The sequence below is a fragment of the Mangifera indica genome, unplaced genomic scaffold, assembly GCF_011075055.1.
Source record: "Mangifera indica cultivar Alphonso unplaced genomic scaffold, CATAS_Mindica_2.1 Un_0104, whole genome shotgun sequence".
Lineage (NCBI taxonomy): Eukaryota > Viridiplantae > Streptophyta > Magnoliopsida > Sapindales > Anacardiaceae > Mangifera > Mangifera indica.
Window position 1 is genome coordinate 1 of NW_025401196.1, and position 13,437 is coordinate 13,437.

At 33.1% G+C, this 13,437-nt stretch overlaps 3 protein-coding genes across 6 annotated transcripts; 1 reads left to right on the forward strand and 2 right to left on the reverse strand.

The window, feature by feature from the left end:
- Window positions 1-99: 99 nt before the first annotated feature.
- On the reverse strand, window positions 100-1,024 carry LOC123207779 (the record flags this gene model as incomplete). Its single annotated transcript, XM_044625249.1, is given in 1 exon segment — window positions 100-1,024. A coding segment is annotated over 1 exon segment (780 nt), but the record flags the coding sequence as incomplete, so codon positions are not given.
- A 3,273-nt stretch (window positions 1,025-4,297) lies between these two features.
- On the forward strand, window positions 4,298-9,211 carry LOC123207784 (protein odr-4 homolog). 4 transcript variants are annotated; one of them, XM_044625258.1, is made up of 11 exons: window positions 4,298-4,524; window positions 4,601-4,819; window positions 4,897-4,992; window positions 5,080-5,168; window positions 5,251-5,382; window positions 5,758-5,878; window positions 6,176-6,260; window positions 6,352-6,461; window positions 8,145-8,284; window positions 8,482-8,629; window positions 8,785-8,879. In XM_044625258.1, exons 1-10 carry the CDS (start codon window positions 4,444-4,446, stop codon window positions 8,618-8,620), a joined length of 1,212 nt encoding a protein of 403 aa, XP_044481193.1. In that variant the 5' UTR covers window positions 4,298-4,443; the 3' UTR covers window positions 8,621-8,629; window positions 8,785-8,879. The 4 variants fall into 4 exon arrangements, with proteins under 4 accessions (XP_044481193.1, XP_044481194.1, XP_044481192.1 ...); XM_044625259.1 differs by having other exon boundaries at window positions 4,299-4,524; window positions 8,482-8,578; window positions 8,785-9,211; XM_044625257.1 differs by having other exon boundaries at window positions 4,299-4,524; window positions 8,727-8,879.
- LOC123207785 (phosphoglycerate mutase-like protein 1) lies at window positions 9,179-12,693 on the reverse strand. Its single transcript, XM_044625260.1, has 10 exons — window positions 12,569-12,693; window positions 12,108-12,160; window positions 11,887-11,994; window positions 11,698-11,777; window positions 11,304-11,454; window positions 10,053-10,127; window positions 9,834-9,922; window positions 9,624-9,740; window positions 9,484-9,534; window positions 9,179-9,392 (listed from the first exon to the last, which is right to left on the reverse strand). Exons 1-10 carry the CDS (start codon window positions 12,624-12,626, stop codon window positions 9,329-9,331), a joined length of 846 nt encoding a protein of 281 aa, XP_044481195.1. The 5' UTR covers window positions 12,627-12,693; the 3' UTR covers window positions 9,179-9,328.
- Between the last annotated feature and the right edge of the window lie 744 nt (window positions 12,694-13,437).

Consider the following 13,437-nt stretch of genomic DNA (forward strand, 5'->3'; position numbering starts at 1 on the left):
ATACGCAGACGGAACTGACATTTGCATTGGCAAGGGAATTGCCCCCGGTGGAGGAGCAATTTTCTCCGGAATAAGTTTCTGCCCGGCGTAACTAACTCTGGGATTTTGGTTCGCTTGTTCATGAGTATTAATTCCACCAATATTCAATCTATGTAATTCTTGCCTCTGGATCTCCATCATCTGATCTTCCATCACGTGTCGATCCTCAGATCCACAATCGGCTCCTGCTGTTACTTCCTTCTCAACTACATCTGAAATTATCTGCGTCGCAACAGTTTCCGGCATTTTCGGTTTATCTAATCCAAACAAAAAATGGGGATTTGTCGCCAATACAGCGGCTGCTGGCGGCGAAGAGCCATCAAGATGCTGGATCTGGACCGAATTTAAAGCGTCCACAAACCACTGTCGCTCGGATTTCGTCTCACTTGCACCAAAATCCGACGTTATTTTGGAATTCAATGTAAACAAAAAGAGTCTCAACCTTGCCGGTTTTTGTGAAGCACGAACCAGGCGATCGTACTCTAACATCATGTGCTCAAGATCCTCGTCATTGGTCACAGAAATCAAAGCATCGAGGTCTTCGCCGGGAAGCTGATACTTGAAGCAAAAATTGTCATTGCCGTAAAGAGCTGAAAGTTTATTCATAATGACTTTGAACTTGATATTCCGTTCAACGGCTAAGATTTTGGTGTCACCGCCGATGTAAGCGAGCTGCTTATCATGTGGTCTGGGCTGGATTTTGCCGCCGTAACTGCACATGAACTTGACTTTGGAGTGGGACGGAAGCTCGTCCCATGGCTGATTCTCGCAGTCGATTTCTCGAGAGTGCGGGGAAGAGTTGCCGGAGTCGAGGTAAGGAGAATAAGAATAATTTTCCATTTGAGAGGGCGCGGGAGAGGAGAGAGGCTCTTGCGCGGTTAGGGCTTGTGGTAAATTATAGCCATTTGAGAGAAAACGGCGCAGCTGCGTACGGATGGGACCTAGGCCTAGCTACTGGAATGTTTAAGAAGGGACGTAGCCTGAAGATGACAAGTGGGTAAGGAGAGAAGATTTTTCATAAAGATTAATATTTTTAAAAATATTTTACTAAATTTTTTAAAAAACAATTTATGTGGGTCTCCCTCCTGTGCCAAGCCAACCTACCAACCGCACCACTGCCAGTCAGAAAGAGTAACATGAAAAATGAGAAAGTGCACAACGACAACTACCATAGAAGAAGACTAGCGGCGGTGGCGTGCGTCGAAACAGTTCAAATGGTCAACAGTGCATTTTATTTTAAGTAAGAGCGAATTAATTTTCCCATTTTCCCACCCACGGATTGCCCTAACAAGTAAAAACCTTTTTCACATTTATATGTATATATCATAATTTTTTCCCGTTCAAAACAAACTTTATAAATAAAAAAAAAATTATAATGCAGCATTAAAAGGTTAAATTATTATTATTTTTTAAGTATAAATCAACTTAAATCAACAAAAATTTAAAAAAAAAAAACACTCTTTATAGTCAATATTGTCTTTCCCTTTTGTTTTTCTTCCATTTTTTTTCTTGGATGTTTTGGTTGATCTCTATCATCATCACTAAATTATCATTTCCATTACCTTGATAAGTCATCCAACACTAACCTTTGTTAGCTATTATCTCACCATTAACATCAACGTATGAGTGTACGTAAGCATAACCTCTTATCTTTTTTCCAACTAGTTATTCTCTAGTCATCTGAACACAAAACCCATTAAATGAATTTCAATATGTATGTGTCACTTTCACAAAATGTCTTGACGTTATGGTTTAATCAAATCCTTATCATCTTTAGCTTTTCATAGTCTTGTTATTCTCAATAGCCTTTGACGTCACTCTCATCTTTATTCTCATAATTAAATCAATGGTAATGGTTATATTTCAATTAAAGTGACGATCAAGGGTCTTAGAAACTAATTTGTAGGTTTTCAAATTTATAAATATTAAGGTGAAATGTGTAAAGAGTTATTCATTTTAATTTTATTTAAAGAAAACTTAATAGTTATAATATCAATTTTAAGAATATAAAACTTAATGGTGTCTCTCCGTCAACAAATGGAGAGAGATGAGGACGATTTGTCTCCCTCCATCGACAGACGAACGAACAAACAAAGATTCATCTCTCTTCATTGGCAAATAAAGGATGAAGATTCGATCTTTGTTCATTCATTAATTTTGTCAACACTTCTTGGTCTCACGACGACAAAGAAGACTTAACTAATAATTTGGGTGGGAAGAAGAGATCGTCGAAGACACAACGACGACCAAAGAGAGGAGAAAAAAAAAAACCTAAGTGTAGAGGGAAAATAGTCATTTTTTTAAATTAGAAAAGTTCATATAAGAATAAAGATGTTAGTTTTTAAAATCTGAGAAAAAATGTTATAAAATTAAATATTTTTAAATAATATTATTGAAATAATGATTTTATCCATATATAATAAAAAATTTAACAGAATTAAAATGATAAATAAATATTTAAATTATAATAAAAAATTTTAACAGAATTAAAATGATAAATAAATATTTAAGTTTTTAAAATTTTTTAAATGTGAGTTTAGAAATAGGCTAAAAATTAGGTGGGGATAAGTCCTCTGGCCTTGAGATTTTTCATATTCCCGACTCCCAAAAAAACCACAAAGTGGAATACCTTGTCAGAGAGCATGAGCCAGAATCTATGCTCCTCTGCGTTACTTTCGCCGTGCACCATGACTAATGCTAATTTTTTATTTCTCTTGTACATCCAACACATACCATAGCCATTTTTTAAAAAGAATTTTAAATATATTATCAATTCAGTTATATTGTTCAACTCGCAGTTGTAGCCTACAAATAATGAAAAAGCATCTAATAGGTTTTGCGCTTACCTGATTGTAAGTTTTCTGTTTGTGCTGGAGCCCCTAGGATTCACACAACTGTTTTGTTCTCCTTAACCAAATTCCTTAAAAGTAAGAGTGGATTAAAACCAAATTTATTCAAGTTCAAACTTAAAATAAGTTTAATTCAAACAAGTTTGAGTTAAAAAAATCAATATTTTTGAGCTCAAACTTTAAAAATGTTTGGATTGTCAAACTCACAAATCTAAAAAATTCGATACAAAATGACATCGTTTTGATTAATATAAATTAAAACAATATCGTTTTAATATAAAATCAAACTTAAAACTCAATTGAGCTCGACTCTTTTGAAATGAATCAAGCTCAAACACCTTTGATGTGAGTTTGACAAGTTTGAGCCCAAATTCGAGTTTGGTTGTATGCAAATTGAGTCGATCTTAAGTTTATACGAGTTTAAACTCAACTCATTTCAAATCTATCTTAAAAGCGAGATACCACCTTGAAATAATAAACTACAACAATAACGACCCGATATGTTTTTTACACACTAATTAATGCCAAAAATTCTCACATACAGACTAATTAAGAACTCTTTATTAAATTAGAATCTTATAATTATTTTGTTTTCACATGAAATATAAAAAAAACAAACTTAAATTTAAATGTAACATATAGAAATATGACTTTCCTTTTGCTCAAATAAGTAAAAGATTATACAAAGATAAAAGAGGTGCATGATGGTTTCAAATAACTCTTATATATCCATTAATAATACTTTGTCAGAATTTTTACGTAAAATATAAATAATATAATTATAAATATAAACTCTTGAATAGTGTTAAATTTGAACTGAATTCAAATTTGGGCTCATCAAACTCGTTACAAATAAGCTTGAGTTTGAACTTAATTTTTAACTAATTCGTTATTAAAACGACGTTATTTTAATATATATTGATTAAAATAATATTATTTTGTATCAAAATTTTTTGCTTATGAATTTGATAAACAACTTGAGCTCGAGCTTACTCGAACTTATTTGAGATTTGCTTGTTTCGGAGCTTCTTTGAATCAAGCTTAAGTTCAAATTTAAATAAATTTGATTCGAATCTAACTCTACTCTTAAATAACCAATCAAACAATGTTAAAGCATTTAGTCTTCGTATATTTCTTACAGACTCTTATTCATCCATACTCGTATCGATTCAAGACAACATAGTGAATGCAAAATTATCCTACTAATATTTATCATCATTATTATTTTCCTACCCTTGGTCTAACCTTTGCATCTTCTCGTTATATAATTTGGTACTAGAGAAAGGGTCTCCCACAAACAAAGCTGTGGTGAACTTAAACTATTTTACGGTGTGCTTAACAAACTGATACAAAAGGTAACTGGACTTCAATCTAAAAAGCGAAGACCAAACTATAGCCCAAATAAAGATATCATCGTCATGGGCCAATTCAACCATGTTTTGACGAGTCTGAAATACTGTTCTGTACCCACCTGACCGAACCAGCGGACTCTTTCAACTCTCTTCCACAGCCTCCATCTCTTCTTCTTTGTTGGTTGAAGCCTGAGCGAGTAACAATGGTTAAAGGGGTGGTTGGAGAGGAAACTCAACTCAAATTAGCCGAAGATCGCCTCTCTCAATCTACTCTCCCTGCCCAAGTACTCTCTCCTCCTCCTTTTTATTAGCTTATACATCTTTTGAATTTGGGGATTTTCTCAATTTGTAAATTGGCAGGTGGGTCTTGTGATAGGCAAGCTAAGCTCCACTCTCGATCGAGGCTTTGTCTTCGATTTAATTCCTACCCCTCAAAACGATGCCGGAGAGGCAGTTTGTTTTCTCAATGAAACTTCCTCCAAAGACGGGAAGAAAAAGACCTCTAAATCCAAATCTCAACCCTCCGATTCTCTCTCTCTAGTCATCGACCAGGAATGGGTGGCCGAACATGCGCGTCAGGTAATTTCACACTCGGAAAAAGCTTTGTTTGTCAATCAACATTGCAATGGTTAAGATTGAATGACTTGCTGCTTTAGGTTTCGAGAATGCTGTTAGGAGGTATGAAAGTGATTGGTATTTATGTGTGGGCTAGTGATAGCGCGTTCAAGAATTCTACTGTCGCTCTTTACCAGGTATTCTCTTTGTTGGTATTTCATTTTGATTAGCTTATAAATTTCGGGATTAGTCTTGAATGTTTGTGTGTTACTGGTAACTTTCAGACAGTGAGTGGAGTTGCAAGAGAAGCGCCTTTTATGGGGACAGATGGTGGTGAAAGATTGATAATTCACATTTGTTATAGTCCACGGAGGTCCAAATGCATACATTTGATCGTTTTTATATATTTATTGTGTTTCTCGGAGGGAGTTTGACCAGAGAATTAGCTTGTGTAGGTGGACATGTCGGAGTTGCATGGTGGCTTCAAATACTGTTACATCAACTAGTTTAAGACCTTGTGATATCAAAATGGGAAAGGTCTTAAATTCACTTCAAACTTTCAAGTGCACCTACAACTTCAGTCTTGGGTAATATTATTGAATGTTTTATTTGTCTTTTGTTTGTGAGTAAATTTCTGTCTTTATTATCTAGAAGCAATCTTCGCTTACAGAGTTTATTTGTATTATTCTGTTTATTTTCTTTTCGAAACAAAAGCACCTTTATGGGTGCTTAAGAGCCTGATTAGAGCTGCTGGATATGTATGCACCAATTGTATTGTGGTGATTTCCACAAGTACTCTGTGCTTAGATAGTCAATTGTGATTTTTTTAACTTTTGGACCTGAAATGTCTGACGTTATGAGAAAATATTATAATTTGTTAATAGTATTTTATTGTAATTTTTTTCTGAAGTTACTAGTTATAATACTATTTGGGCTTTTTATATCTCAATTACACTTCCCAGATTGCCAATATGTAATGAGGGTGCACCAAATGCCCCAACTCTCAGTGACATTCTTCGCCAAGGAATTTTGAATCATGCAAAGGAGTTGAGAAGTGCAAAGGCCATTTTAGATGGACATTTGGTAAGCATTCCAGTTTTGGACTGTTCAAACCTATTTGCTCATAATGTGCACCTACTACAGTTGATAGTGGAATTATAAATTTTCAGTTACTATAAAAATATCAATATTAGTAGCTACAATGTCATACTAAGAACTCATATTTGGGCTCTAGAAAGGGTGAAATTTACAGTTCCCTTTATAGTTTATATTCCATTAAAATAACAATTCATATTAATTCCAATGAGCATTGTTATAAGGTGCATCCTTTTCATAATCACATTCGATGACCACTTTATTTTTTGTTTTGTGCATTTTTAGGTTGTTGATGATGAGCCATCCACAACGGATGGTTTGCATGAAGTTGAGTTGCTTCTACCATTCTTGAATGATACATCTGCAAAAGGTGTGTTAGGTCATTTAATTTCTTTTTGTTGCTTGAAGCTGTTTTGAAACGTTTAAGTGTGACATTTTAATTGTATCATTATGTTGTAAAGCTTGCAACCAAAAGGATGTTGTTGGTCTTCTCGTCTTCAATGGCTCCTTGTCTTCTTTTGCTTATTTGAATTTAAAAGAACCAATTTCAGAGGCCATTTCTGAAATAAAGGTCAGCAATTTCAGTTTTACTGTATTATTACTTTGAAATGAAAACAAATTCATGATTTAGTATTTCATGCATTTGGAATGGCATGTACTGGTTGGTGCATGTGCTGGTCTTTGGTGCCAGACTACTGTAAACATTAACTGTGTCAAACATCATTTTGAGTTTAGTCTTCAAATAAATAGCCATGGTGAGGAATCTATTTTTGGGATTGTACCACCACTTTTTAATCTGGGAACTTTGTTCTTGTTAATCTTATGGGCATGTGGTCATTATGCTCTTAGTTTGATGATAACAAAATAATATTTCCCTAAGCATATTGACTAATGATTTTACTTGAGTATGAGTTTAGATTGTCAGAATTTACCTAATACACTTAAAAGAGTATCAAAATTGAAATCAAATTTAAAACTCAAATGAAAATTCTAGAAGATTTGAAGAAAAACTAAAGTTTAGGTAAATGTTTTTGTAATCTTCAAGCATTAATTTTGATTAGAATATTTATTTGCATGTGAAAGCACTTTGAAAAATTTGTTTTCATATCTTTCAAAATTTAATGAATTAACTTATTTGTTATCAAATTTCAATAGCTCATTTGATATTATAAAGTTTTGTAAACTATAATTTCATAGTTTAGAGTTGATAGAGTTTTCCAAATAATGGAGTTAATTGTTATTTTTCAAAGTTTTAGGGGAAAAATTATAATTTTTCAAAACTTCAAGGGGCAAAGTGTAATAAAATTCGGTTGATCGAATTGACTAGCCGAATTTTTCGATTGTGGGTGTTGGATTATCCCAAAGCCATGTCTTTTGGCTTTCAAAAATCTAGTCGATCGAATTAAGTGATAAAATTTCTAATAGCCAGTGCCATGTAGACCCTACAGAAGTGTTATAACACATTCAATTGATTGAAATATAACTATTTGACCGAATTCTCCATTTTCTGGAAATTTAAAACAGCTAGTTTTGTGCGTAACGGTAATTTTTCTTATTTTTTCCTATGTAAAATCAATCAAATCCATTTGGGAACGACTTTTGCAAGCTGAAACTTTCATACATTTGAGAGCAAAACATTTTTTAGCTATTCACTTTCAAATATTTCTCTCTAATCAAAACTCTTGTTTATTCATTTTCTTGAATAGATTTGTGTTGAGTTGTATCAAACAAAAACTTTCATATGCATTCTTTAAGCGAATTTTAAACTTTATCTTCTTATAAATTCATGTTGTAAATGAGTGCAGTTTACTCTTTCGGAGGCTAGAGATTTCTATTGAGAGAAAGTGAGTTCTAGCACTTGTAAATGTCAATAGCAACTTGAAAGCTATTTATATTGTGAAAAGTAACTTGTTTGGGGTTTTGTCAACTAAAAATTAGTGAAATTCTCCAAAGGAGATAGCATAGAGGAGTGAACCTAGGTCGGGTTGTGCCGAATCACTATATATCGCATGTTTGTTTTTCTCATCTCTTTACCTTTTATTTTGTGTTATATGTTATCTTGTTTGCATGATTCTTTGAATCAATTCTTGACATCTTTATAAAGTCCATTAAAAATTAGTCAACATTCATTAAGTGATCTCAATTGCATTAATTATTTAAATTGATATAAATAGTTTTAAAAGCCTAATTCACCCCACACCCCCCCCCCTCCTCTTAGGCCATTCAATCATTCAGTGTCATGTGCTATTTTCAGGGCGATATAATTAGGAGTCTGCAAAGCAGATTAGATATCATCTGTGATGAGGCTGATGAGGATCAGGTTGCAGCTGACAATATTGGCAAGGAAGCAAGCAATGGGAAACCTGTTTCCAGACTTGTCCTGCACTCCCTGAGGTGCTTTGGAAAATAATACTTATTTAATTGCAACTGGATTGTTAGCTGCATCTTGTGCTTGCTCATCCCAGGATAACCTGTGGGCTTTAACTTGCATCTTCTGAACTACAAGTTGGATGTTGATGCAAATTTCTGTTTGTGTCACTAGTATATGATAATCTGTACTGATTCAGTTTTTGCTGTTTAATATAACTCAGGAAAACATGCAGTCTCTCATTTCCTCGGAGAGTCTTTCTTCCTTGGTTGGCAGGCACATTCATTGGTGACTACTTGCAATCATCTGAGACACTTGAGGTTCGTTCTTGTGACTTAAGGAGACAAACTTATGCAGTTTAAAGAAAGAATGTAAATAAGCTGAGTTATACTTCATCCCATTTCTTCTTTGCATAATTAGTTGATATGAATTGTTCTATTTATTTATTTATTTTGGTTGCTTGATTAGGTTATTAAAGATCATTTAGTTGAGTTGATGTCCATGGAACCTGTTTCTGATTCCTCAGAAATCTCGGAAGCTGAAGTAGAAGCCCCCACAGTAATAATCTCTAAATCCTTTTGGGATGTAGCAGATGCCTATCACTCTGGATCCAACTCTTCCTCGGAGAATAAAGGAATTGACACAAAGGAAAAAAGCAAACAACCTGTGAAGACAGCTAATTACAACCTCATGGCTGCTGTCTTTTTCCTTGTTCTCTCAATTTTGTTAGGTTTATTGCTTACTGTCAAGAGACCATAGCTCTCACTAAGCAAATTCTTGCTCATAAATTAGGATGTTTCAAGTTTTTGTAGTCTAAAAAATTAGTTATATTGATTTTGTTTTTATTTTTCAACTTGGGAGGAAGTATACTGTGCACAGTTAAAGTTCTATCATTTTTCTTAGTGGGTAAGAGCCACACATAATAGAAGGAATCTTGTATTATTGTTGATAAAGAGTTCAATCGATAACGGAGTCACTGGGTCTTTGTTGACACAAAATTTGTTATCTGAATTAAATTTTCAGCATCAATAGATATAGATTCCTTGAAAAGCACCTCTGCTACTGGGCGATTAGTTGGACGCCTCCTTTCTCTGGGTGTCCTCTTTTCTAACGTCATGTGGATGATAAAATATGCTGAAAATATATGCGGTATATGATGTCCCCATAGAAAAATTGACTAAAACTTCTAGTACTTGAAGAAGAACACATATTATTTGATGCTCACCTTCCATCGGCAATGTTAATGGCTACCGTCCGAATCTCACAGTTGCCAAACCTAAGCACATTGATCACCAACAATTAAAAGGACAGATAGGTGGCTGGTTGGCCAAAGATGGTAAAAGCTAAAAGCAACATTATTCTCACCGTGAACATAGATTTTCCATTGATTGATTCGTTTCTTTTGCAAGTTTTTGCAGGGTTTGCTGCAAGAATATGCCGTGGCTAACTATAGCAATTTCCTTCTCCTGCCTAGTCCACAACCTAATAAAGCAAAATCACTCTTAAAGTTAATCAATTAATGCTCATAACCTAACTATACAAATTTATGTTCTTGAGAAACAGCAAGTTGGTCACCATTTCAAAAACTTGATTCCCCTTGCTGCAACTTCTTCATACGACTCTCTAACGTCAGCTTTCCACAAAATGTCATCTTCACTTTCTATCTAAAAATGGAATTTAAAAAAAAAAAAAAGGGAAATTAGACTTGTTGCATTTGAAGCTAAAGTACTAGTTGGAATTCTAAGTTGACACGTTAAGTCATGTCAAAATAACATGAAGACAGTTAATACTTGCCAGCTGAAAATCAATTCCCGGGAAAAGAGTTTGATATTCGTGGATGCTTCTTCTCCTATTGCAAGGTTCAAGCCCCTGCAGTAACGGTTGAGCTTCAGTCAAAATCTCATATATACCAATGATTTGCAGAGGTGGGAGAAGCTTATGTTTTGGGGTGGTTTAAGCGTCCAGTCATTTCGTTAGAAAGATCAATCAATCAACCCACAGTCCCTATTACTTTTATTTTTCTTTGCACCGTTTGTGGAAAAGAATGGATGCATTTTAGTTTTGGTCTGACGAGCGAAAAAAGTATAGAAGTCTTGGTCTCCTAGATAAGTTAAGAGATCACATCGCACCTGCCCATCCTAGAAAAGAGGTAATTTATGACAAGTATTTATTGATATGGAAGTTTTTGACAGAAGAGAAGGAACCCTTAAAACCTGTTCTAGAAATACCTAGTCCTCCTCAAAAAGGAATTAGTAAAATTCTCTTTCCGGCGGTTGAAAGGTTAGGCAAGCTGATTTACCTAAAAACTATTATATCATTGAGGTATCTTTCAATATAAATTGATGGGTTACCTAACTTGACATCAATTCATTAAGAAGGCCGTGTGTCTCTGTCGGCAACAACTTGTTGTCAATTAATTAGCCCTTTGGAGGCTCTTTATTTGGAAAATATTTTTATTATTAAAATTGAAAGGTTATTTTAAAAATTATTGAGAATAAACTTATTATTATGTTTAGTGAAATTAATATGTATAAATAATTATAGTGTTTAATGAGAAGTAATAAAAAAATATTAATATATTATTTTATTTATTATATGAAATATTAATAGCTATAAAAATATTTTTTATATTATTTATTATTTTAATTAAAAATTGAGAATAATTTTGTCTCAAAAATTTAATAAGTAAAGATAAAATAGTAATAATAATTAAGATTTCTATAATATTTTTTTAATACCTTATATTATTAAAATATTTTATTACTTTATAAATTAAATAAGATTATCAAAATAATTTTTAAATTTTCTAATCAAACGATGGTTAATATTATCTTGAGTGATAAAAGAAATAGAATAAAATTATAAGAGTAGGAATTTAAATTTTTTTTATAATATTTTAAAATTAAATTTTTAATTTATTTAATACAATAAATATAAAACTAAATACTAACTTAATGTGATTAGTTTACTCTGAAAAAAACAATTCGACCTAAACAATGTTTTTTTTTTTTTTTTTGGTGTCAAACGAGGACAATTCAAACATACCCAACGTTCTCGACAATGCTCAACAGCTATAATTGGAGGACCATCGATCTTGGCAAACTTATCACCATTCACCGCAGTTTCCCCATCCACGTCAAACCCATTTGCTCGGCTTCCACCACCACCGAAAACTCCAACAGCTGTTTGCAAAGTTCTGCAGTCAAACCATTTACAACGTAAGCTGCCTAGTCTTCTTCGAGAAAACAAAACTTGCATTGCATTGCATTGCATGGCCTCCAACAACTGAACGCCTTCCTTAGAAGACTGATTGTTAAGTTAGATGAAGTGATTATAATTATGTTAAGCCCTTTCTAAGCTTGACAGACAACCTGAAACACCTAAAACTAAACATGTAATTAAAACATAAAATAAATATAAATAAAAATATCATTGTTACCTCAACATGGGGGAAGCGATGACTAAATCAATTTTCTTAGTCAGCTCTCTCTCTTCAACTTCCGTCCGCAATTTTTCCACCTAATACAAAATCACAGTCATTTACGCCGTCTGTAAAGTTGTGCGGCAGCATCATTATTTTATTATTATTATTATTATTGTTATTATAGAGGATGATAATTTGATTTACCTGCTTGAATCCAAGATCAGAGAGTTGTGCATCAAAGAGCTCTTGAGACAACAATGCTTCAGGACCCTTCCCTACTACTGTGTTGTGGACACCTTGTGCATGCCGCACCTGTAAGTAATTTAATTAAATTATAAAACTTGCTGACTTTTCAATATTTGAATTGTATTAAATTTGAAATGCTTATATCTGATATAGGACATGGGGATGAAAACGGTACAAACCAGATGAAGAATTTTGCATCCCTGCGTTGAATGGGCTGTTGTGGGATCCATATCTGCCAATGAAACTATTCAGAAACAATGCATGCGATAGAATAAAGCAGATTAAACAAGTGTAATTCAGGTAAAGCTTCAGCTCACTGTAATGAATTGGCATGGGCCTACTCAACACAGAATAATATAACGAATTACTAAAAATCGTGATTAAACCATGTTGTTATTTATAGCCTTCCAGTTCTCCAAAAGCTTGATCCATTAAGTTTTATATTAGCGTGATTATCGCCAGGATTATCTCAAGACGTGTTGATAAGCAAAGAAGGTGCTAAATATATGACAGCTAAGGAAGGTTTTGCCTTAATCCTCAGTAAGAAAATTTGACAGAAAGATGCGAAAGCTCCGTCAAAAATTGACGAAGAATATAAGATTTTTGGGAGAAAAATTTCAAGGGATTGCATGAAACGTACCACAGAGAGGATTAGCCATGGAACTGGTAACCCGAAGTAATGCAGGTAAGACATCCATGTTGAATAATCCTGAAGGAAAACTGCAAAGAAAACGTAATGGGCGGGAGATAAGAGGAGGAAAATTATTGAACGTTTATATTGACAAACTACCTGATTATTTACCTATAAATAGATTTTTCAATATGACATGAGTTGACTCATCTATGCAAGACTCCATTGATGGAATTAACCCAAAGCAATTCTTTACTAGTGAAACCGCTATGAAGGTGTCTTCCTCCTTCTATGATATTACATTCAAGACCAGATCTCACCATACAGCAAAATTAGAAAATTAATGATACGATCGATTACCTGTAATTTAGCTTCTGTTCTTTACAATAAAAATAATTGACTAATTTTAATATTATAAACGAAAGTTACATATTTGTCATAAAACATATTTTGTCGTAATCTGTTGTAGAATAACGTGAATCGACAATATAGAATATGACGGGGTCAAATTTTTACTTCATTTATGCTTTCTCAAATTGAAAAGGAGAGAAACCATCCTAATTGGTAAATACATATACCGAAAAAAAGAGGTATAAAAATTATATAGATATGATATAATAAATCATAAATAATATATTTATAAAAAAAATATGAAATATATATACGAATTTGATATGATATATCGTTAATAATACGTTTTTAAAAATACGATAATATCAATGATAATTTTATTGCATCTCATAGATCTCCTAGTTAAAATCAATATAACAATTTATATGTAAAGTATTTAATTGATTATTAAAGTTAATATAACATAATACATCATATTCAGTCATCATACTATTAGGTGAATATGCAATAAAATTAATGAATAATCG